Below are 27,981 nucleotides of genomic sequence, written 5' to 3' on the forward strand. Positions count from 1 at the left end.
CCGTTTATAGCACAGAAGTTACATATCACTAGAATATTTTTTTTTTCTTAAAATATTAACAGCTTAGCATCTTAGCATCATCACAATTCTATTATTATATTACACTGCAAATTTTACCAAAGTTTCATTTTTCACAATTCCTTTGTATTATATTCCTATTAAAAATTATATACAAGTTAAAAAGTCGTAGTCGCCTGGAGGTTAAAGGCTCGCGTCTCATACGTGAGGGCGCGGGTTTGAAACCTGGCAAGTACCAATGTGATCTTTTCCGAGTCATATGTACTTTCTGAGAGTATTTAGACACCACTGACAGACGGTGAAGGAAAACATCGTGAAGAAACCTGGTCTTATAATTTCAAATTATAAGATTGAAATCGCCAACCCGTCTTGAGTAAGCGTGGTGATTAACGCTCTTTAACCTTCTCCATGTGAGAAGAGGCCTTTGCTCACAGTGGGCCGATAGGCTGATGATGATGATGATGACAATTTAAAAAATGTATTAAATAAATACATAACTAAAACTGGCAAACGATATTTAAATCGATATAAACAAACACTTTGAAATACATCTCGACATTATTCGGAGCAAGTTAATCTAAATAGCGAGATGACATTTGAGGTAAGATATCCACAGACTATATCAGACATCCACAGATACACAAGATTAGATTAGGTCACTCAAGGCACTAAACCTTATCGGAATTTATTAGCTCTGCATCGTATAGACCCTCTTTGATAGCTGGCTTGGTGAATAGTGTGCGTATGTTAATTTCCTTACCAAATAATAATTGACTCCGTAAACAAATCAATGTTAACAGATGAATATATTATGAATTGCGAACAGAGTATTTCAACGTGTTTATGAATCTGTAAATGGGAAATTATTGATCACGTGCTAGTAACATATTTCATTCTAATCGGGATATTAATATTTTACAGTGTATTCATGACTGATTGAAGTGTGCTCAGTGACTCAATAGAAAGGTTTATTATCATCGAGCTTACATCGACATATTGTTTTGAATTAAAAAAAAAATATTATTAATTGTATAAAATAGTACTATTTCGTACTTCTTAATAGCATTCATTTATTTCTTCTATTACGTATGTTTATGCAGTTTGTTCTACAGTTTTTTAAGACCATTGTGTGTAGAGTCGTCACATCTATCTGATAGTCAATTGTTTCTGATTAAGCAGTAATATTATTTATAAACTTCAAATGTATGTTTTTTACTTTAGTCAACTTTACTATCAGCGTTTAGCTTTATCTCAAGTCCAAAAGCTATTATCTTGGAAATTCTAGTTCATAACTAATTCTGAATATCCGTAATGAAACTTATATTGTACCTATACATTATATTGTTTACTCTTAGATATTTTTAATTGTTATCTCATTAATGCTTAGAAATATGTTATTATAATAATATTGTTAACCTAACTTATTCACAGGTAATTACGTAAAAACGGTATAATTTCGCCTCACGTTATTATAAGAGGAATTTAAATGTACACCGAATATAAATGTTGCCATTTAAATAACAGGAGTAAACATCAAAGACAGCTTGTTATAAGATCCGTTTCGTTTTATTATTTTTGTTATTTGAACAAAAATAATTGGAACTTTCTTATTTCGCCACTCACATTTTCTCATTCGTATAATCCATCACGATTCAGTCTCATTACTCACGACCTTATGTCGGGTTATCCATAAGGTACGAAAATACTAATAAGGAGTTCAAAATTGTTTGAAAAAAATTAAGCCTGTAAGCCCTCGTTTATATTACTTTTACCTGTTTATTTTAAAATTATCCTTTACTATTAGAAAAACAATGAAATCTTCCAACGTATCTTATTATAATATCTACAGGATACCATAAAATTGATGCAAAATATTACACAGTTGTGTTAGAAATAAGAATTTCTGAAAATATTATTTACTGTACATATACTGTTTGTCAATTTTAATCTAGCATTTTCTGAGATTAGTTAGAATTGACTGCGGATAAAGTCGAAAATCCTATTTAGTTAGCAACGACAATTACAGGTGTTTCTGATTGTATTTGATATTTCAGACTGACATATAATTTTAATTTATTAATACTAATATATGAACTAAAACTTACTTTTTCTTTCTGATGAAAAACCCTTTGAGATTGTACTTCAAATCCAACAAGGCGTAACAAGTGACAAGCATAATTTCCGATAAATAAGAAGATTTGAAAGTTTAGCATCATTGTGAGTAAACTTAAGCGACAGAAAAATTTATTAACAAAATGCACTCTAGGTGTAAAATAAATTATACGATCACGTTCATTGCTTTATAGTTTTAAATCAAAAGCAAATTCTATTTCATACAAATAAAACGCACAATATTTATAAAGTAAAGTATTAATAATTCTTGCTTTATCCGTCGCTTTGCTTAATAATAATTATCGTTGCAAATATAAACGCTCTCATAGTGAAACGTGAAATTAGATGTAAAAAAAAATAAAAAAAAATCATGGTATACATTTTAAAACAGGAGTACGGCTGCTGTTTTTATAAGTTATTCAAGTGTAGTCTAGAACGTTAAACTTAATTGGATAGGTGGAGCTAAGAGTCTGAACGTAGTGAGCTTAAAATTTTTACAACCACTTTCTGACATATTACTATTTATATATATATATATATATATGTGTGTGTGTGTGTGTGTGTGTGTGTGTGTGTGTGTAATACTTATAAAGCACTTGACTTCTAACTCATTATTTAATAAACTGAGTTGTATTAGCTTAAAAATAACCTTTGTTTTATCGCAACCATATTTATATTATTTTTCTAAAGCTCTTTAAAAGTGTAATCTATTTTTAAGTAACCTTTGAAAGTACATATTATTTTAAAGTTTTAATATACAAAATTTCAAATATTTAATCTTGTCTAATAAGTCGAAAACAACTTGATGTATTTAGGTGGCATAACAAGGAAATTTATAAACAAATTCAAAGACTTTATTTTACTATTTATTTTAGATGTCAGTGATTTTTATAAGTTAGGGAAATCTTTAACAAGTATGTTGTCAAAACAATTACAACCTTTAAATCAACCATATACCTAACCTTCTATATAGAAGTAAATAAAATGTTTTTATTTTCAGAAATAACTGAAAAATAAGTTAGTCATATTAAATAAAATTAAATATATGATACCCTTACTTTCATTCTTTTTTATATTTTTTTATTGTTGTTTTGACAAACAGAAACTTTAATACCCATTTAATATAGCGTTGTATCTCGTAGACAATGTTCTGAAGGCTTTGTAATGTCATGACACACCCCTTATCAGACAATTCACAACATATCATGGTTCGAAATTCGTCAGTGAAACTAACAAAAACTTATATTTGTAAATAACATAAATAAAAATATTATTATTTTTGTTCACATTTGATGCGTCTTTGGATGGGATTTATTTGAATCACTGAGACTAGATGATTTAATAATATATGTGAATCTATTATTAGATATTAATATAAAGAACAGCTTGACCATTAAAGCTTTGTGACTATAGATTTGTATAATTCTTTTATGAGTTTAGCCTTATTAATGAGATTTATACGTCACGTTTTACAAAATAAACTTATAAATAAATATTTTGTTATAGATATAATAGTAACAGTAAGGTATGATTTCGTAAAAAAAAACTACATAATTTTATTTTCCTTCTCTTGTTTACCCACACGGCAATCTCTCTTCTAGTTACCTTATAAGGTATCCTTTGTGCATCACATTTCTTTTAAATTTTTGTAGTTCTTACCATTTTTTGGTACGGGAATAAATAAATGTATACAAATTTATATTCAACTTTCTAGATCAGTTAAATTTAATGTGATAATCTTACAAGGACGAGGGTTATTTTGAAACTGAAATCTTGAATGTTGCGGATGTTCCAAAATAAAATTAATCATGGCCTATCATGTTTAAAGTTATTTTTAGAGGCTTGTTTTTCTATAATTGCTCGAATTATGTACTGCCTTTCAGTTCAATCACCATTAAGCCTATTTCAAAGCTATCGAATGTCACCAAATGGCAAAACTGCTGCAATTTTAAACACTAGCCATACATGTGCGCTCTATGTTTTGAAATGTGCTAATACAGATGCAACGTGGCGGAAATTGCACCTTGGAAAACACAAGAATGTTAGGATTTTGTAAAAACGAAAAACCAAAAGAATAATCAGCACACCAAGTTGGCTCAATTTTATGCTGGGGTCTTTTATAAATCTTTCAGTTATTCAAGAAACTTCAATGGTTTTAATATTTCGTTTGGCATCAGAGAAAATATGGTTTAAATAGACGACGTATAAGGAAAAAATCGCTATATTGCAAAATTTCTTTGGAAGAACGAAATAAAATAAAATTTGAATTTATAATGCCACAGTATCAAAACAGCAGAATATTTATAGCATTTGTCAATAAAAATATATGTATCATGATAAAAATAAATTTTAGTACGAACATTCACTAGCTGGTAGTCTCTATCGTAGTATTGAGAAAAGTTCCTATAAAAGATTTGATGAATAGTCTTAACTTATAAGAACAAAAAATCGGTTAACACAATGGTAATTCTTTGTATTAATTTACGACATTTTATAGATATTTTATATAAACCTAGAAATTAAGAGCAAATAAACGAACTAATTTATGACAAACTTTCTTATCGAGATCTAATAATATTCACCTATCGGTGTTTCAGAATACTCACTTAAAATACTAGTTTTCTATAATCCAAACAAAAAAGTCGTTAAGATCAAATTTTAATAAAAGTTTTTGGTATAATAGTCACAACACAAATTAATGAATGAGGAATAACAAGTGGAATAATTCACAAAATAGCTAAAAGTTGAAAAGGATGGTGACGGTAATATTGTTTTCTTTTCATTAAAAATCTGACACTTTTAAATCCAATGAACATAATAAGAAGAATTAACATATTCAATTGACTTTTAATGAACAAACAGTCCTACTTAAAATATTATTATGTGGTTATCGAAAACTTCTTGATTTTCTTGAACTTCTCTCATATGTCGATAAATTATTTTAAAGCAAATTTAATTCGTTATTATACATCAGTTTATTTTATGTTATCTTTATTTGCATTTAAAGATATTTTGATTTCCAGATATTTTTTTTGCTTGGCTTGGCTTCAAAAATGTTAATAGCAAAAATTTATTTTGAATTTTAAATTAATTATACCGTTATAGACGGGAATATCAAAAAAAATCTTCAATAACATTATGTACATTTTTTAAATCGTAGTTAAAATCGTTAACTAACTTTTGAAATGTATTAAAATTACTTTTAATAATAATTAAAATTAATCTTGAAACTTCGCCCCAATATTTGCTTTTTCTTATGGATAAAATGCCATGAACATCAGCCTGTTGATCATCATCATCAGCCTATCAGCCACAGCTGAGCAAAGGCCTCTTCTCACATGGTTAGAGCATGAATCACTACGCTTGCTCAAAAGCGGATTGGTGATTTTATACTCATAATTAGAAATTATAAGTCCCGGTTTCTCACGATGTTTTCCTTCACCGCCTGTCAGTGATGTCTAAATACTATTAGAAAGTATATATAACTCGGAAAAAACCTTAGTACTTGCCAGGTTTCGAACCCGACCCTCATGCATGAGATGCGGGCCTTAATCTGCAGGCCACCACGATCTATAATTATAACTGTATCACTAATAGTATTTATTATAATTCATGGAATATCTATCAATATCTGTACTTACTCGTTTAAGCGTCCTTTCAACTATTTAGTAAATTATTTATCAGAATATACAATTCTTCTATATCTGCATGGTTATTAATCTATTATAGAATAATGCTGAAAGTTTATACTATGGACACTATAGCGCGAATGACATTAAATGTTTCGGACAAAGGACAAAACACAAAAGAGTACTTACCATGTCCAAATGTATTTTATATATAATTTTTATTTTGCCCACTTCAATACTCCAAGCCCACCTGACATTAAAAAGCACTTTGCTCGTGAAAATGGCAGAAAGAGTATGAACTTAACTGTATTTTAATATACTTAGTTGTTTTCTTTCAAACATTTTCATATAATTAATGCATTCGTATAAGTTATATAAGTTTTATAAATCATTTTATTGAAAATTCATTAATTTTTTTTTATTAACCATTGTCTCTATCAAAAAATCAACTTCCTGATGAACAAAGACGATAAACAACAACAGTCTTCTTGTCAACTTATCATAATTATTTAATATCTATTTTCTATTCAATAAAAGACTATGCGAAAAGAAAATATACATGCCCTCTATAATTAATTTATTTTATAACTAGATGTGTGAAAGATAATAGAAATATTATTTATTTTTGCAAAGCTCCTCTGCCGTAAGATAGAATGACAATTTAAGTTCAACCAATTGCCAGGAACAATAAAGCCTTTTATTAGAAAAGTGACACTTCTTAATCGATTTTATAAGCTTTTGTTTCAAATTGACCCTCTATTCAACTACATGCCTCTTGAAATATAAAATCTCATCGCCTTATCTCATCTGTATTCTCATCGTAACTCGTTTGTTATGAAATAAATTTTATCGAAACAAGAAAAGAGTACGTCGTTAAAGTGTTTCATGCAGAATTCTCGTTGTGTTTTGTATAGACATTTAACATTTATATCATTTATATTACAATAAAAAGCAATTTATTCCATCGCAGCAAGTAATTGAAGAATAACAACCAATTCCGACGAGATATTACATTGAATGGTCGGAACCGTTCAGGTACGGGCGGAGCTTCTTAATTCTAGTACTTTCATAAAATGATAAATTTATATAGTGTAAACTATAAAAGTCTAAATTATCAATATTATTTGTATGCATTAAAACGTATTAATTAATTATAATTAAATGTAGTAAACTCTATATAAGATTCTAATTACGAACTTAAATTTGATTCCGAAATTTATTTATAGGTCAATCTGTTGTTTATTGTTTGTGAAAATCGGAGCGAATGTAAAAACTTTAGCATTTTTTTGTTTAGTTTGTTACAAAAAATTGATGGTTTATAGGATAAATCTACTAAAAACAAAGGATACAAAAGAGGGTCAGAGGATCATAAATCAAGGTATTTGGTAAATGTTTACCAAATCAATAACCAGTTTTTACCGGTTTTGCTCACGAGTGCGAAGGATGCTTAAAACAAAAAGCATTATGGAAAAAGGTCCACAATACAATATACATATATACGACTATGAATACATAAATACTTGGGAGATAGGAGGAGGTGGCATTGAGCTGATGAAGATGTAATAGACAAAAAATCGGTGCAATTATGGATTTTATGATTATTATAATTAGCCCTAGTAGGTTCTTTTCAAATTTGGTTAGGTAGGGAGAGGAGCTTGGACGGTGGAGGTGAGCGTTAAACGCGCGTTAGATAGGGGCCCCTTATACCTACACCTGGGTCGGAAGTCCCAGGCACTGTTGAAGCTCCTCTCCCAGCAACGCGATGGACCCGGCACCCGCACGGTAAATCCATTCAATGCTAAGAAGTTTCGTCTCTCTGCTGTAATATATTGAATTATTTCATATATTTTATATTTCTATTTTATTACTTTGTAAAGAAATCGTCAAAAAATAATATTTAATCTAAATCTTTAAAATTTTATACGACGTCTCTAAAACGATTGGAGAATTAACCGTCACGTTAGTAAACTAACCGTTTTAGGATTTAGAATCATTTAAATTATGAGCGAATCCTCTGATTTCGTTAAAGATGCTAACGAGATAAGATGATGTGATTAATTTGAAAGCCTATGCCCACTGGAAAGTGAAATCTTGATGCCGTTCCCTGACAACTTAATTCAATGAAATGCGATGTTGAAAATTAAATTAATGATTTGAGATTATAATCAGAATTCACAATTATAATTGCTAAAATTCAAATCTGACTTTATATGTGTCTGTAAGTGTTATTGTAAATTTGTATATAAAGTCCTTGTATTAAGATAAAGCGCTCTAAATGGAAATTTCGTTTCTCCTCGCTTAATAGTTCTAGGAAAGAAAGATAATTAAATGTAACAATATTGTAAACAAACCTTCTGCTTCCTGTCCAATCGATTTTGTTTTTTATCTCTAACCGTTAACCGGAGTCTTAACCCAATAACAGGAAACATGTTCTATCTATAATCAATACTTCAAACGACACTTACAGTAACAGGCCTTAATTTGAAGACACCCTTATTTACTTTCACGCAGCCAAAGAATCTTCTGCTTTTGAATTATAGAATACTTTTTCCTTTAAACCGCAAGGGCTCTTAAAGGTTCAATCAGTCAATAAATAAAATTAAATTAAAACATGGAATATTTTCATTTAATCGAATTAGATTTTATGTTTTCAATTAAATATATAAATATAGTCATATATATATATATATATATATATATATATATATATATATATATATATGACTAAACTGTTTCCTTTGGCTTCGATCTACACTATTCAATTTCCTCACAAGCGTGATATTCACACTTGATCAACTAATCGTTGCTTGGCAACGATTGAAATCAGTCACTAGCCATAGTTAAATATAACATCGATAATGATTGACTCGTATCTTTCATCTGAAATAACAAATATATATGCAAGAACAAGTTTCCTTCGAGCTTATCCGGAATACACAGAAATCTTTTTATTACTTGTTTATGGTTACAAAAAATTTCATATGTAAACTGTATTGATTTAATATGACATTTTCCTCACTTCGAGCATTTCTATAGGTATCGTAACTTATAAAAGATTTTCCTGTTGTGTTGTTATATTACTTCAGAGTTCAATTTGAGTTTACGTAAACTGTTTTATCAGTCCATTTAAATTTATTTCTAATATTGTAACACCAATTAAACCATTATACCATTATTCGTTTCCGTTGACAGTTAACAAAGGCTATTGTCGCGGTTTAACTATAACAGCTCGGCTTACATAACAGGAAATTTTTGTGAACATTTTAAGCACTTATAACATTTTATGTGTCATATCTCGCCACACAAAAAATTACATCCACAAGAGACATTTTCGTACCATTAAATTATACGAGATAACAAATTTAAAGAAAGAAAATATGGCTCACATATCACATCTTTCCATGTGAATTATTATTTGTAAATTATTTCGTAAGTAAAAAAATTGAAAAAAATTTAATTAAAGTTACAGTTCTCATGTTAAAACATTACAAACACACATACAAAAAGTTCAAGATTTACTCTTAACACTTTTAGTCTAGGAACATTATATAATAAATATATATTAAAAGAATATTATTAATGAAAGTACAATTTAAAACTTTTTTTGTCGAAAAATACATTTATTTTATAAAAATACTTTTATTTCGATAAAAAAAAATATATGAAATCCGTCGGTTAAGGGAAAACGCATTATATTCGAAATCTCCTGTAATCTTAATAGCTTGAGAATAGTCTTCGTCTATTTGAGGTGTCTCTAGGGAGTAAAAGGTCCATTTGCCCTCGTAATTCGTGAACCGAAAAATATATAGCTCCACACATGTCTACACAGACCTCAACACCCATAATATAAAAGTGAGAAATAGTAAAAAGGAAAAGCCATTATGTTTTTAAGGCTTTGTTTTTCACTCACACTGTAAGTATCAAAGCTAAGTGTCTTCACTTCACTTTTACGAAACTTTTGAAACTGTTGTTTTACATTAATCACATCTTTGAAAATATATGCGATTTTTAATCTACGATAATAAATGTTGCTAGCTTATCTTAAATGAGTAATTTTTTTCTCTAGACCAGTAAAGCTTTGTAATAATATTTATTTCAAAGTAACAAAGTTTCAAAGTAACAAAATTTATATTATAATAGAGAGGAAGCCACAAAATAAAAGAATAATTACTTTTGGTAGTGTTACTTATGGTAGCTCTAGTTTATTTTATATTAAGTATTCTAACACGCTCGTAATTAGAGGTAATAAGCAATACGAGCATATCGGCTTATATTTCTTTACTAGCTAATCAAACCCCAATACAAAGTCATGTTCTTAGAACCAATGAAATCAATATAAGCCCCTAATCCTCGACGAAGACTAGATATACAAAATGCTGACTGACTAGATATATAAAATGCGATTTTATTTCAAACAAATCAAGTTTGAAAAGTTATGAAACAGATTATAATTAATAATAAAAAGTTCTAAGTGTTCCGAAACGACTTTCGAGTTAATTTCATTGAATTAATAAAAAAATTCGTGGTTAGTAGGTCAGGACTGTTGGTTTGTAACAATTATATCATTTAAACTTTTCAGGTTCTTTGTGTCATTAAATATCATTGTTCGTGTTATATTTTTTACGTAACGACTTTGCAACTCTCTAGAAAATGAAAAGCCGTGTTCAAAACTAAAAAAAAATAATTAAACATTGCATTATGGGTACAACAATAACTATGGTTTTTGTCTCTAGTTTCAAAGCATACCAATAAGAATAGTTAGAAAAAGTATGCAGCTGACCCTTGATTCGTATTATTATTTTTACTTCGTTCGAAAGTGAAAAAACTAATGCTAAACGGTACTCGTTTTATATTTTAGTAGATATTTTTTTATTAGTATGCTAATAGAGGCAGAATTTCATACCATCTAGCTTAACATCAGGCGTGAATTTCAAAAACTTGGTAATTCAAAAGGAATTCGGATGCCGGTTATAACAAAAGAGGTATGTCAACAAAGTATTACGAAAACCTTTGTTCTGTCACAAAATTATATATAAATTTTGAATAAGATATATTGTCAACTGAACCCTTGTTCCGACTTATTGTAATCAAATGACGAAGTATAACCTTTGCGGACACAAAAGATAAGGCGCACTCGGGGTTTTAGAGTATAGGTATGTTTGGATTGTAGTATTATTTGTGATTTATTTATGACATGGGTTATATTAAAATATAATATGATTTAATTTTCTTTCCTTTTTTTCCCCTGTATTTTTTCCCCTTTGAAGACTTTATCGAAACGAAAAAACTATCAATATTTACCTCTTTCCTCTATAGACATTTTTAATTGACGCAGACTAAGAGAATTTTAAGGCACTCACCAATTTTATAAGGACAAAAGTAATTACTTTATCCAAGCAAACGGGTTTGTTTAAAAAGGACACAGCTGTGTTTTTTTTTTCATTTCCCTCGCAAATTAATATTTCAATTATTAAATAATAAAAAATATTTTCGTTTCAAAAACTCTTTTGTTTATTCAATCATTTGATTTATCAATATTATTATTGAAAATCCTCGTAATGATTAGCGATCAGTACAAACAGAACTATGGTTATACATATAACGCCCTATTTAATTTCACATACGATGTTTTTTATTATAATCTGTTCCCGCATTTCTGTCTCTTTACCGAGGTATTATTGACTGAATCAAACAATGTGCTTTATAATTCCCGCATGAGTTGCTCATAATTTTGATTTCATAGAAACTTTTAATTTGATTTTACGTATAACGTTAACAGAGGTCGTAAGTACATCTAATTCCTAAAGCATTCCGTGTTTTTATGTTGAAAGAAAGATCTAAATAAGCAATAGGTTTGTTAAAGCGAATAAAAAAGTTTAAATAATGCTCCATACGAGTAACACGAGTATATCACAACTGCAGTATTCGTTCGTGCTGATATAATTTTCTTTAAATTCAAACAAAATCATCTCATACCCCAGACCTACATTTAACAGAATATATTCTTCTATTCTAATATTTTCTAAAAAATACTTACATATAAAAATGTTTGCTATTTTAGTGGGAAAGGCTTTTAAATATTCCTTGAAGACTAAACCTAAGATGACATCACTGACACTGGAAAATGTTTTACAGCCGAGCTGTGACGTTACTTAACAAGACCGCATGCATTATTTTTATAGTTTTATGCATTATTTATAATAATAAATGGATATACGGTTTCCATGTTCAGTCAAAGCCTCCCAAGAAACACGCTGATCCCTCTCAATACGAACATAAATATAAAGTTACACAAAGCAAATCATTGTGGACAAATTGAATTCTATTCGCATAAAATAATGGAATCGATTTCAGCGAACACAAAAGAGTGTTGAAAGTTTATTTCATTACATCTCTACAAACGGCCGTCGAAATTAAGAATTAAATTTAACAGTTATTATTTAGTGGCTAGATATAATTAAAATTATTATACAAATATAAGGATGATCAAGATAATGTTTATAACTTGTCTCTAACTTCAACTAAGAAGAGTTTTATATTTATGTATGAGTTGTAATGTCGTGGAGGCCTGGAGGTTATGGGACCGCCTGTCATGCCTGTCATGCGTGAAGGCGCGGGTTCGAAACCTGGCAAGTACCGATGTGATTTTTCTTAGTCATATGTACTATCTAACAGTATTTAGACACCACTAATAGACGGTGAAGGAAAACATCGTGAGGAAACCTGGACTTAAAATTTCTAATTATATATTTGAAATTGGTAACCCGTCTTGAGCAAGCGTAGTGATTAATGCTCAAACCTTCTCCATGTGAGAAGAGGCCTTTGCTCAGCAGTGGGCTTCCGATAGGCTGATGATGATTATGTGTTGTGTTGTATTTATATGTGTGTGTGTGTGTGTATGTGTATGGGTGTGTGTGTACCTATTTATTGCACTTTAGTCTGTAAGATATAATAGCTTTATTGAAATGAAATGAAATCATAGTGGTGTATACTAATGTCTGGATTATAAAGATTTACTCAAAATTCATGCATTAACATATCAATTACACCAATCAAATATTCATATGTCTATGTTATGCTCCACTTAAAATCGCTCAATTATTCATATTTATTCCGTTTAAATTATCATTTATCAGCCTTATTTTAATATAATTACTCGATTATTTGTCTAAATAATGAACTTTCATTTTCAATTTATTTCATGTGCTTATCCAAAGATCCTTATAAATCTTTTGCCCTTAAAACTTTAAATGTTAAAAAAAAAGGTTTTCCATGGTAAAGATGTATTATATTATATATTAATCATGAAAATGAGATATATCTTAATAGCTAGCAAGTTAATATTTTAAACATATTACTTACAAGAACCAATAAAGTTACATGTTGTATATTGTGCTGGAGTATGCTCGTATGAAGATAATATTTCGATGCTGAAATTACGCCATAAACCATAATCACTTAATACACCTTTGAAACTCTTTAATAACGTGAGGTTTGAGCATTTTTACCCCAGGGCTATATGATCGTTAATTAAATATGGATATTTGATAGAACAGAGAATTCAACAGAAGATGTCTTTGTTGATTTAAATGTAGGACTTAAAAATACACTAATTCATTTATATGTCTCTATTAATACGTGAAACATAAATACATACCTTTAGTATTCTGTGATATTAAATATTAAAAAAATCTATGATTTTTCTCTTCACTTTGTTAAAATATACAAACAAGATTTAGCACTAACATTACGTTTTTTATGTATGATGAGGTATTTGTGAAAATTACAAAAATGTTCTATCTCTCGAAACATAAGTAGCTTTTAACTTTATCATCGTAGTTTTTCCGAAAAAAAGCGATAATTCTGTGTTTTGAATAGGTATATGGATATTTAAATACTGACACATATTTAAATATGAAATTTGTAAAACACATAATATAAATATATATATAATTGTTAAATGTCCTATATATATATATATATGCATATATGTATGCATAATATATATATATATATATATATATATATATATATATATCTGTATATATATTATGCGTACTTAATGATAAAACATGTTCTATATTTACCCACCGGTAACGTACCAATTAATATGTTTGTTTTAGTATCTCGAGCATTAATAATCTTTGAGAAAAAATCATATTCAATTTGCCTTTTTTTTATTAATACGACACATCTAACGTATATTCTCCCAAGTATCTCCATGGACTTACAAGAAAAGCTAACATATTAATAACGTGATGTTTGTAACATTAATTAATTCTTTTGTATATAATGAATCAACTTTTCACATAAAACTCAACTCTAAGACGTCTTTCAACAATCCTATTAAGAATATAATCTGTAATTTATATGTTCAAATGTAAAACTTAACAGCTTGTTACTGATATTCATAGATTAAAATGATACACAAGTACACAACCCAATAGAAAACTCCAATTACCGAAACACTCCTTACACACCTCTTAACACCATGTCGGCATTACAAATATCACGATAGGGTCAGTAAAGTCAACACAATCGTTATTTCCCACATAAACAATATGGCGTCGCTTCGTTATTTTCAGTGCGCTGTCAGTCTCAGATCGTTAGCCCGCCTCGTTAGTGCGCGATGATGGAATGTTTTACAGTAAAAAATGCCATCTACCAGTTACAATATAACTCTTAATATATTTTACACATCATGTATCGATAGCCTAGAATTCATGTGTCCATTCCCGTAACGTATAGATGTCTTATATTCTACAATTATCGTATACGCTATGTTTAATAAAATGTATATAAATATAATTGGCAATCTATTAGTTTTGTTCTGTAATAAAATAACTGTCATTTAATTATATTGTTAGATCATTGCGTATATTGATGTTGTTGACATAAATTTATCGGTGAAAGTAAATATGTGTCAACATTCCAACACATAAGCCTGAATAAAACACAATTTCAATACATGTGTTAATCAATTTTCATGTACACGAACAGGAACTGAATGGAACCAGCCTGCAGCGAACATAAGTATTTGTATCCGAACTATTTATACGGAATTGAATACCACACGTAATTCTGTAAATATTTCATATTCAATATTAATGCCTGTGGCAGATATCTAATTATAGAGCCGCAAATGCTTCTGACGTTTCTCTCTGTTATGTACGACGTGTTAATCGGAATTGTAGTTTAAGAAGTAAGCTATTGTTAAATCATTTTATAAAAATCTACATCACTTGGCTGTTCAATTAAAATTGCCATTTAAAAAAAAAAAACAAATTTATATATATATAGTCTTTTTCTGTTCCCAATTCTTATTTTAACCAATTAGATTACGTACGTTACGGAGGAAGACAGGTCATTGGAGAACATAAGTAGTTTTTCTTGCAACAATCACTAATACGTATAAGTTAACCCAATTTTTATTACATTATCTGAACAACACACTTGTGTGTATTAATTTAAACTAAACTTATATAAAGAGTAAACAACTTAAATTCCAGCCCAATTTTAATCATCTTCTAAATCTGGTACTGCTGTCTCTTTAATTTCTGTAACTTCAAAAGCTGGTATAAAATATAGAAGATATTAGAATTACATATGAGAAACTGTATCTAAAGAACCCCAAATAAATAACCTCTTGGTTATCAAATTTCCATTACTGTTCAAACAATAAATTGCCAGCGAACGAGCAATAAAATATGCAATTTTGTCTCGAGAATAACCAGTGTAGGTAAGATTTTACCAGTAACAGCCATACATGATATTTAGATATATATTTTGTCTGCCGTATGTTACTTATTAATATCGTTATTGTGTCATTAACATTGTACTATTAATCACTTATATAATATAATTTTCATATATAATTACACTTAAATGAGATATAGATCTCATCACATCTATCTCTAAAGGAACTTTTGAGGTTGCTGAATAGATTTGCTTGTGACAATCATCACTATGGAATAATATTATATCCGAGAGATTTCCTTTCTCTCTCCGTTTTTCCATTTCGGCGATTGCTCAAACACGAGACGTTTTCCTATTGCCCTTCACAGATATTTGATACGATATTTACACACATTTTAGAGCATAAAATCAAGTGCAGAGTAAGACAAAACGTTCATATTACATTAAAACCAACTTGTTCATTAATTTAATAATAATTTTAAAAAAATACAATAAACAATGTCAGAAATTACTATAGAACTGCAATGAGTTGCTTCATTCGGGATTAAAAAACAGCATATTACTACTTTGTTTCAGTGCTATTAAGGTGCTTAGGTGTCAAAGAGTATGATCAAGAATAAAACATATTATAACCAAATATAAAAACACTCCTAAAACTGTTCTTAATGCAATTATATATGGGGATATCCACGAAGTAGTAACTCAAACAGTCAAAGTCGCACGTTCCACGTTCCATTCAGTGGTAGAAGTCACGTCAGAGACAATTTATAGTTACCTGTGAGATTTAGAACACGGAAAGCGTGTCACAGAATTTAAATTAAAAAGAATCGGTAATTCTGCAGTCATTGAACCAATTCTTATATGCGATGCTTTGTGGTGATATTTTAATAGTATTTTTAGTAATAATAAAAACATTTGCTTTTAGGGGTTAATCTATCCAGATAATTAATTAAATCTAACAATAAATTTTAAATATTTTAAATTTGTTCTCTAGGAACAGTAAAAGTGAAGCCTCAGCTAGAATATAAAGTGTTAAATATTTATGGTTAGCTGCAGTTACTTCACCGAGGCTCGTAAATCTATATATAGAGGGAGTTCCTATTGAGTTTTCATTCCGCGAGTTGAAAAATCAAAATCTTTTCAATAAAAAAATGCTTGAATTTCTATTTACCAAACAGAAATAAAAAATATTTATTTGAATGAAAGGAAAACTATTGAATATTATTAATTTAATGTAAATTTGAATTTGAAGCCTCCATTTCAAGTGTCATCGACGAAGCCCTTTTGTCTGTCATTGATTCTGACATTTCCCAGATAATTTAATAGCAAACACGATATCACGAATTTATAAATGTAAATTTCATTCATTTAGGAATGTCGAAAGGCACATCTTATTATTTAGTTGCGAGGTGGAAATAAGCAATGCTATTACTGAATAATAATATTGTTAGATGATTATTTTATTTCTAATGATTACTATCTTACAAAGGTGGAGTTTCGACTCTCGACGAAGAAAATGTATGGATTACACTTTGATTTACACCCTTCACGCCATGTGAGATATTGTACTGTTGATAATGTACTGTTACAAGTGGCGCCCTCTGTGCCGTACTAATTATAATATACTATAACGATTAGATTTCTTTTATGACTAATTATAATTCATTATAATACTGAACCATTGTAATTTTCTAATGGCAACATTTAAGTACCAACTTGTATTTAAAAACCATAAATAATGGCTTCAGCCACTTTGAATACTTGTAATACTGGAAGTAAGACTAAACATTAAAAATAAAGTCTGAAACACAACATCTTATTAATTAACAATTTATATTAATATATTGTTTTGAAAACGTCAGTATTAGATTTTTCGGATTTAATTTTAAACGTATTTAAATAACAAAAATGTTAAGTCAACATTATTTATTTTTACCGCATAACGTCTTTTCACGTTATTCTCAAACATATTTCAATAAATAAAATATTATTTGAATATCGAATTCGCTTGTACGAGAATATATTTCCTCTGGAAGCTTGCAGCTTTATGGAGGCAAAAGATTTATTAAGTAACTAGTATAAAGTGGCATATGCATATAAATGGTTTGGCGTGCTTATTTCTTGTAGGTATAACTGCGTTTTGAGGTGCTCATGTGCAGATTTATTTTATGAATCAAAAATAACAATAACCCATTTTAACGGACATATCGTTATCACATTCACTTATATTAATAAAACTGAAAGACAAATACATAAAAGAAAATAAAATTACTACTATCATTGTAATTCACAAAAATTCCATACAAAAATTTTAATTTAAATTAAAAAAAAAATCCCATAAATTCTTGACTTTCACTCGCAAATGACATAAAAAATATGTTATAATGTTGTAATTAGCAATGATTTAAAGAAGTCGTAAATGAAGTATGGGAAATAAGTTCAGTAATATATATACTTTACTGGAAAACAATTTCTCTTTGTAAGTTGTAAACCCTAATATTTATTATATTTGCCATAAAAGATCAGATCTTCTTCTTAAAGCTTCCGAATACACTTTGAATGTACAAAATTAATATTTAGACCGGAATGAATGAACATGTTAGTAATTTGTTTCTGTAACATTTAATATTGCATTGTATTACAGTGGCAAGTCCGCCGGGCGGCGTGGGCGCAGCGCGAGAGGAGCCGCGCCCGCCGCCGCCCCCGGTTCCCCGGAACTCATCACCCAGTAAGCACGGCTATCAGTGGTGGCTCTGATTTATATGAAACCATCCAAAAATCCTCTTTATTTATAAATCGTAGCAGCCCCTGTGTCTCTTCGTGCACATACAGAGTCTATCTCACTGTTTCGATGTTTTATTAGAACCCATGTCTCGCCAAAAGCAATTTTTCGGATTCCACAGAATAAAATATGTTCAATGGAATTCGCTGTATTTATTTGAACATTTGGGTCAAATGCATAGATATCCTTATCTAGCTTTAGATATATAACGTGAGAATTGTTATAGATTTTTGAAATCCGAAAAATTACTTGAATTTTCCATAATTTTCTCTTTTGTTTGGACTATGCATGGTTACCGCTATATGTTCTAAGTATCCGCTTAACCAAAACATTCCCAACTGTTTGCATTGTATGTTAAATAACATATAAAAAAACTCTTATTACAATTTCCTAATATTATTTTACAAAACGATTTAGAAGATATAGTTAACAAATTTTTTTATTATCTTCTTCCATCCGACATGAGTAATTTCTATATTATAATCGTTTTCCTAGTCTAATTCTGATATTTATTAACCTTTCGTAACAACAAAATTTTTAATGTCTGAAGAATTTATTACAAATAAAATTTAATATTACTTTAAAAGGAAAACAAACGAAAGACAAGACAAACGTTACGGAACCATAAACAATTTTGACAAGCCAGTAGCTTTCTAAAATTATTTATTGCAATGATAGAGTAATCTTGTTAAGCAAATTTCCTTTGAATTGAAAATGTCGAGATGAGAAAAAACATTCGAAAGGTTTTTTTTTTTTAATAAATATCACTTTTCTTTAAGGTTATTTGAGCCTTATGCCGCTTTCACGAATGGTTTTAAGTCCTTTTATTTCTCACCGTACATAGACTATTCACATATACAAACCATAATAATATTACATAAGAATTATAAACCTCCTAAATTGCTTTCGGATTCCTTGACATCACAAAAAGATAACTCTCAAACCCTTAATTAGAAAGCTTCATTAATGAGAAATATTTTATCAAAACATGCTTCAATTATATAGGATTATGTTCCACAAAAAACATCGTCTTCGTCGGCGTGTGTTTATGAAATGTGAAGGATTTCGTTTTTGGAATCCGTCCTCCAGACGGATTAAGGTGGTATACAAAAAGTGTTTCGATCTTTTTAAATCTGACGAATAAAAATAAATTATACCGTTTGAAACTGTACGTAGGATTACTTAAAAAAGTAATGCCACAACTTGGAGAGATACATTTTATCGTATTTCGTGAAATAAACATTTTATTATTTTTCATTCATTTGATACAACTTAAAATCCTTTATCCATAAATCCTGATATTAGTAATGTCATGATATAATAAGCCCTTTCTCGAAATTAAAATGTATTTTCCGCATGGTTTATTCATATACGGTACAATGTATCCGCTAATCCTAAATCCAACTATCATATTATAATCTCCTACAAACTGGTAACAATTCATTAGGCTTATTGTCTGTGTGGTCAGAAATCAATCAAATAAATTGTTTGTTACCTTTTGATAAATTAATTCTATTTTGTAATATATTAAACATGTTCATTTAAATTAGAAGTGCCGCCAGCGTGTGTAAAATGATATGATTACAATCTTTTCCTTTTCGTTTGTAAGGTTATATTAAAAGTAAACTAATTTAATATTATAGAACGTTCACTATATTTGTACTTTATAATTAGAGTAAATACATCAATACATCTTAGATAAAATCATGCAAATTGATGAGAATTTTAACGTTTCATCCGTTTCCTTCCAAGAAATGTCCTTAAAAGTCAATTACAGACTCTGATCAAAGGATACTACAGCAAAGGGTAATGAGGTCGGCTAGAAATCGATCCTGCCAAGTTACAACATCTAAACTAAATATTTTACTACTGTGGAGTAACTTAAAATTTGTCTGCACAGAATGAAATCTGGATTTGCATTCAGCCATAGCCACAATGATAATTTTTTCGACGAATACACGTAAGACACAAACAACTCTTTTTAGCTGTAAATGAGCATGTAATTTTATTTTTCTTAATTTTTTGTGATTAAAGAAGATACAAGTCACATTGTACTAAATTAATGTTCCTCTGGACCTGTGGAATTTTAATTTCAGGTGTGATGTTTTCCTATTGTTTTGTAAAAGGGGAAATTGGATAGGTTTAATGGAAACGTATGAAAATCGATCATGACTTTCAGCTTGGAAAAATATCGTTTCTTTTCACAATAAATTTTCATACGCAAGAACTCTTATGAGCACGGTATTATGCTATCGTGCCAATTGATTCAATGTTTAAATTAAATATGTAAGTAGGACAACGACGTCATCAAAATCAAAATCTATAACTATAACCTAAATTATGTTCTGTATAAATTCTCTCACTGGTTAAGAATTCTTATTAAACTGGGACCTTAATTATGCACAAAATTTCAGTATAATATTCTAGATATTGTTGTGAAATGAAAGGCAAATGAACTTTGAAAAGCAATCTCATAGATATGTTATTTCATGTTTCATTAATTCAAAGCTCGCAGGGATTCTCGTTGTGAAGGTTAGCACGTGTCGGTTGCAGACATATATTCTATCTGTACGGGATACTGCTTGTATGTATATCTTAGGTTTAATGTGTTCAAAGGAAACATCTCAGACTTAAAAATAAAAAAAGTTATAACCGTAGAAGAGTTCATATTAAAAACTATTGCACTAAATATTGTATTATATTTTAATACGAATTTAGAAACGAAAAAACAAAATGGGAACATACTTGAATATGTTTATAATGTTTTTCATACTTTTGAATTTACAACGCACGGAAATAACCAGCTACGCTGTTTTATCACTTTTTATGTGTGATAAATCTGTACAGCTTTTTATCTAGTTAATTTTTTTATTTAATTTATAAGCATAACTAACTTATACAGGAACTAATACTAACATCGAAACCTGCACTTGTATAGACATTGCGTTTTCATCGAATGCACTCACTTGAATAGTTAAGAAAAATATAGGTTTCGCATATCGATATTCGGTAGTTTATAACTTCAATACAAAATGCTGCGATTTAATTTGTATAAAAAACCAAACTAGTAAACATAACACAAGAAACGATTATAGGCTGCATCGAAAATCGTGCTACCCTTCTTAACCAGTAATCATCTTCAAGGTATATGTCATTCTTGTGTGCGAGTAATATTCTCATCCCAGAAACAGTAACACAATGTTTTACCTTATTCTCTGTACCACTCTATTATAATTCCTATTAGGTATAACAAAAAACGTATTTCTTCTAGAACTACCTTAAGTATTATATTAATTAATGTGCGATTTTGAAATAGTTGAAGAAATGTTTTAAGTTTAGTGCAATGAGATCCCCAAAACTGTCTAATAACCTACCAAGTTATACAATCTTACACTACAAAAATAAAATGACTTATACATAATTTATTCATCCTTTAAAAGACTCTTAATAGTTGAAACTAATTAAAATCACTTACAGGTAATTTTTATATTACCTTCATTTACTATTAAGGGTCTTAAGACTCAATTAAAAATGACTTCTATAAATAAACATGTAGTTATTCCACTATTTCAAATGTTAAGATAATATAACAAACAGATTACATTGAAAAAGTAGTCTTTAAAAATCAACTTACAATATCGACATCGTTCGATACGGCCAATAGTGAATTTTACTCTCGAAATAAAGCTCGGCTTAATTGGACTGCTCAATTTGTTAGCACTTTTCTGTAGTATCGAATTTTTAATGCCTTTCTATTGGACCTTTGTTTGTCGCGTTTTGTTTTAATTTTCCAGTTTTAAAAAAATATTGGGTACGACAGGAAAAATAGCTCTATTCTTCTTAATTTGTCCGTGTTGTTAAGAATATATATTTTTTATTATATGCACATTATTTTTGCAAAATTACCACAATGAAATGCATGATTGTTGTCTACATTAGACGTTTTGTGTGACGTCGTCGTAGTTTTCTTTGTAAAAAAAAACTGTTCTCCTCTCACAATGTTGGCGCTCAATATTTCACTTAATAAATAGATTTTGTGTACTTATAAGACATTTTCTACATCACGATGAAATTAAAAAGAGGTTTTAGATTATAATTTTATATTTAGATTATATTAATCGGGTTATGCTTGGTTTGTTCCAGAACAAGGCGCGCTGACGATAGTTCGCCGCTCTTCAAGCCGTGGGAAGACGGAGAGCTCTCCGCCCACAGACGAACAACTAGATCAGTTGGATCTCGACACAGAGCACCTGCCCGCAGTAGACACGCCCGACGCCTGCGATAAAGCCGCGCTTAGGTAATAACTTATAACTATTTTGTACAAACAAAAGGTTTATTTCATCTCCTAAATAAAAATGTAAGAAATAGTATACTAAAGAGCAATAAATTCCATTACTAAGTAATTCTTTTTTTTTTATCTTAAAGAAGGTATTAATTCCGATAGAACCTTTGAAGTAGAAATGTTTTTATTTATATTTTAAATGACAATTCAAACATATTTTTAAACGACTTTTGCACAGAAAACCGTTACCGTTATTATTAAAATGTTAGACTTATTTGAATTAAAATAGGGGACCTTAAAATATTATTTCATTAGAGGAGAACCTTACATAATAATTATCTATGTAAATATAGTCATAATATTTACTTTGAAAACACGTCTCTAATAAAAGTAAATAAACAAACATGTAGAGTCGAACGTCATTCGAGCATATATTTGCATGAAAAGCATTCAAGCTTTCTCGATGTGATTGCTGGCAAATGCGCTCCCAAAATAATATTAAAGTACACAGAGAGGCTTCAGCTAACAACATTTTCATGCTCAGTGTTAAGTCCTTTGGAAATCTAAAGTAATATAGTTTTGAAAACTCTTAAACAAAACAATCTCTGACAATATGGGATCTTGTTTATGAATCAGGAAATTTTCCGTTTATTCCATTACGTTGCAGTTGAAGAGGTTGGTTAAATAAAACTAGATTATGCATGCAGCATTCATCTAGAAACTAGGATATACAAAAATCTATGTCTAATCTTTTTTTTTTTCTAAAAAATATATGTACACATTCGACGTAGAGTTTCGCCAGGTTTATATGCTTAACGTTATGAGAGTTTAATCAATACTCAAACACAATTACACAATATTAGTAATATTACACCTGATCAAAAGAAATTATAGATATGAAATAAATAACTATATTAATGTTAAAATGGACAAGTGCAAATATCGGTCTGTAGGATGTTGACTCGTATTTTGTTCCAGACGACATGGATCAAACAATTGCATAGATCACTTCACAGTTCAACCGCGCGACGTTTTTACAGCACATATTCCATTTGTAGTAAATATAGCAGCCATACCAGAGTTGGTTACGGTGTTTTTCAGCAAATATAAATTGAATAAAAAATATTTAGCTTCTAGCTCTATCCTAAAATAATATTATTTTGCTTGTAAAATGTAGAAATTGAAAAATGAAAAATATTTCGTTCTGTACCTTTTCGGCAAAAAATTATTATGTACAAAGTAATTTAGACAAATACAACGCATAGCTATAATTGCTCTTGGTTCTGCTCATGTTGACTTCGCTAACTATGGCTCCTTGGACGTCCAATTCAGCTGAAAATTTTATATAATTAGGCTTTTACAAATACTTTTGAATCCTGAAAATAAATTTACAATTAAATACTGTCTAACCACTAGGATATTACCGCGGGCACAGAATTTCAATGTCAGAAAAAAGACTGGCTGTCTGAAAAAACTAAACATGTCACGTCAAAGCTCGACCTAATAAATTCCGTATTCGAATCGCTTTGCTTCATTTATTAATAGTGCTGGCATCTTTGTAATTTTATTTTCTGTATTGGAAAATTAGAAAACATTAAGTGGCATTTCCAGAACAAATTTAATATAAGACCTTCATACGGATATGACGTATTTAAATATAAAGAATGTTTAGTACACCGTCTCAAGTCACGACATGGCTTGGTAGGTAAAGTACCTGTAACGCGATATTCCTACGTAGTAAGTATAGATAGTTTTTTATTCTATTATTTCATTTTGAATATAAATCCAAGTACAAGTCAAATATTACATTTGTACATTTAATAAAGAGATATTAGTAAGTAAACTTAAGTGAAACATATTTTAGCCATGAACAAGAATATATCTCAATATAGAATTCCATAATCGTAGCAAATAATAAATCATGCCTTTGAACCAATAAAGGCTACGTTTCCTTCCGAACAAACTCAAACTTCCTACCACGATTCAGTCATATGAATTATTTTAGAAAACTTTATATTCAAACGTGTTTACAATTAGATTGAATGGGAAGCAATATTTTAAACAATTCAATAATTCTTTTTCACTGCTTAAATTAGGATGATGTTTTGAATGCAGAAAAATACGCCTGCATTTATTATATAGCAACCAAAAGTGACAACAAGATTATATTATTTGTAATATAATACTAGCGGTATTAATTGCTATTTAATTGCCAAGTAATTGTTACGTTTTTTATGCATACCTGTCAATTATATTACCAATGAGTTGTTTTATATAAGCTCTCATATAGACGCCTATGCCTGATATTACGTATTTCACGTCCTTTTTTAATTCACCCTGTTTTCTGATAATGCCCGTGCGATTACAATTTTATCAGACAAATTCTAAAGGATTTTTAATTTCCGTGACGTAACGTATACGTAACATGGGTAAAATAATACTTGTAATAAAATCCACGTTTTAATCTTTACAACGTGTAGAAGAGTACCCCATAAAGAAGGAAAAGTTTTTTTGTTTTGTTTTCTACGTGGAATGATTTTTATTCACTCGAAATTAAGCAACACAGACCCTTAAGTTTTATATAAATCTTATTGTTTGAGTGTTGTCACCTACGAGCATTGGATAATGTTATCGTCCTTGATCTATAATAATGTCCTTTGTTCACAGATTACGCTACCTCCTTAGACAATTGAATAAAGGCGAAATACCAGCGGAGACTCTACAAAAAAACCTTCAGTACGCAGCCAAAGTATTAGAAGCTGTCTACATAGATGAGACCAAGTGTGTATCGAACTTTATAATTAATTAATTAAACTAATATTTGAGCTGTATTTATAATTACAAAGCGATACAAAGTTCTCAAGATTAGTAGACATTCGACATCCAATTTTATAGGTACATATAACAAACTTTTAATTGAAAAACAAAAATTAAATTTTTCCCGCTTTAATAAGAATTTGAATTTTATAGCAGGACGGGTTTTATAAAAACAAATTACATAACGTTTACTCCGTTCAGTTTGATATAAATGTAAGTATGCTGCGTATTTACAAATCATTAATAAATTTTAGACGAACATTGACGGAATCTGTCTTTGTAAATATCGCAGTTTATTATAAATTTTAAAAGACATCTCACTACTCTTATGTTTCAGATCCGCAGCTTGTATCGGGATGTTATAATTTTCAATCAATGTTTCCAACGACCATTTATTCCCCGCAAGCTCTTATATTGCTTTATCCCATTGTGTCTCGATGTCGGAGCATTTTTAAAATAAACACTGCATTGACGCGTGAATGAATGTCTTTCATTTAATTTTTATTTTACTTAATGTTCATAAAAGCATACGATTCACGATAGCGTTGATTAAAGTTAAGGTAAATCATTTTTATATTTTAAATAACATCTTTTTATTTGTTATGCCATTGATTAATAATAATTATTATTATTTTTCATTAGAAATCGTAATTTTAATTGTCTTACCATATATTTAAGCTAATCTTTTCTTCATTATTATCATTCTATTCGTAAAATGTCTAAAATATTACCCTTTTAAATTAAAAAGGTTGAAGCTTAGTTCGAGAACGCGATTTAAATACCATTACTCTAAAACGGCCGGTCCTCAGGGATTCCATTACGAGTGAGCTCAGACAATAACGCGATAGTCATAATTTGAATCTAGAGACAAAGAGAAACAGAAAGTGATTAAAAATGACCTTAATCCGAGACAGGAGAATCTAAATTTTGAGACAACACGGAAAAATACGCTTTGTTAACTCGAAAGCTTTTAAAATTTTAAAATCCTTTTCCGGCTTGGAATTGATTTGGTTTTTTCATTCTTTTTTTTATTATAAATGAAGAGAACCTAGCTTTTATAGCGTAATTGGTTGTCCTTAATAAACACCATCAAACCTATGCTAGCAATTTTTTTTTCATTAATAAAACTTGGCAGTCGAAACAATTTTATGAAAGTTTTGTTTAAATGTGACACTTTAAATTTGTCATCAAGTAATATATGTAAGAAATTAAAAACAACAGAATTGTTTACGTGATTTACGGTCCTTTTGTGTAGAATCGTATATTTTAAATAAATACGTACGCAAAAATAATTACGAATGTAGAAAATTACAAAGAACGCTTAATAACGGAACACGAGTTGGGACTAATTGAGGACCAAGTGCGACCCGATGTAAATGCAAGGCCTGTTCTGTTTGTGTTACTCTAAACATTAGCATGTTACCCGTGTTAGTCTTTGTCATTTAATGAGTATTTTTATTTAATAAATTTTTAAATAATGAATAAACAGATGTACATCTCTCATTGTTTGTTTAAGTTTAATTCTCCTTCAGATAACAAAATTTGTCGAGTTTATTAAGTTAAATATAATCCATAGATTTCTGAATATTCCGCACATATTCTTTATGATTTTTATAATAAAAGGATTTAAGATACGAAAACAGAATGTAATATCAATTTTAATACAATGATGGATACCTTTTAACAAAGTAATATCTCAGTGTACAGCATTACTTTTTTGAACATAAAAATCAGCTCGTTCATAACAATACATCTATCAGAATCCATACCCATTGTTCATGTGATCAGACTGAATCGCTTGTAAGATAACAATGGATATTAAGATTTAATTAAAATTAATATGTCTCCTTATCTCGGATATATTGAGATGTATATAAAGACGAATATAACAATAGTTTTATCCTATATATTATTTTTAAAAAATCCAAAGCTATATCGTTCCTTGTATTGTATGAATTCAAATAATCTTCCCTTTACAATAAAACTGTAGTCGTTATCCAAGACTAGTTCATATTCAAATGCAACTGCTCCGCCGGGCACATTATTTCCATAAGTAAAGCCTAGCCTGAGGCTTTAGGAATGTTATTTCAGATAACTTGACTCCACGTTTCACTGCTTCCGAATTGTTTGGGGATGAAATGTATTATAACGCGCTATAATTTAACGTTATGTGTTTTATCTATAACAACCAAGATTTTTAACCTTTTACTGATGAATGACAATGAGGCAAAAGTTTTAAAAACTTTTACTTCGTGCAGTATTACCATATGAAATTACGGAAACAGCGCTCTTTGAAGTTATACATTTATCACCAAAGATTGAATTTCTACTTCATCTTACAGGTTTCTTTACTCCAAATTTCTTTTTATAAAAGAGTCCGTATAAGATCTTATTAATGTCAACTTTAAACGAGGATGTTCCCTTGAATAGAAATTTTAGGAAACTTCGTAATTTAAACGTTTAAACGTATATAAAAATTATTACATTACTATAATATACGTATTTATATTTCACTGCTACATATGAATAAATCTAAATTACAATGTGGATAAATGAAATAAGTAATGCTCCGCCATTGAACATAGGGATATTTCACGTAAGATCATCTCATATGTAATGTGTCTGTGAATGGTGTAAAGGACCGG

General features: G+C 29.4%; 1 protein-coding gene across 8 annotated transcripts in view; it reads left to right on the forward strand.

The window, feature by feature from the left end:
* LOC116779542 (dual specificity calcium/calmodulin-dependent 3',5'-cyclic nucleotide phosphodiesterase 1) overlaps positions 1-27,981 on the forward strand; it is a 113,687-nt gene that overhangs the window by 72,052 nt on the left and 13,654 nt on the right. For 5 of the 8 annotated variants that reach the window (XM_061529887.1, XM_061529913.1, XM_061529894.1 and 2 more), the window contains 3 exons: positions 18,100-18,183; positions 22,381-22,534; positions 25,187-25,300. In XM_061529887.1, coding sequence (XP_061385871.1) covers positions 18,100-18,183; positions 22,381-22,534; positions 25,187-25,300 — 352 coding nt within the window. The remainder of the gene's footprint in view (positions 1-18,099; positions 18,184-22,380; positions 22,535-25,186; positions 25,301-27,981) is intronic. The other 3 variants (XM_061529917.1, XM_061529922.1, XM_061529925.1) reach the window with 1 other exon arrangement.

This window comes from Danaus plexippus, chromosome 2 (assembly GCF_018135715.1).
Source record: "Danaus plexippus chromosome 2, MEX_DaPlex, whole genome shotgun sequence".
In the NCBI taxonomy this organism is placed as follows: Eukaryota; Metazoa; Arthropoda; class Insecta; order Lepidoptera; family Nymphalidae; genus Danaus; species Danaus plexippus.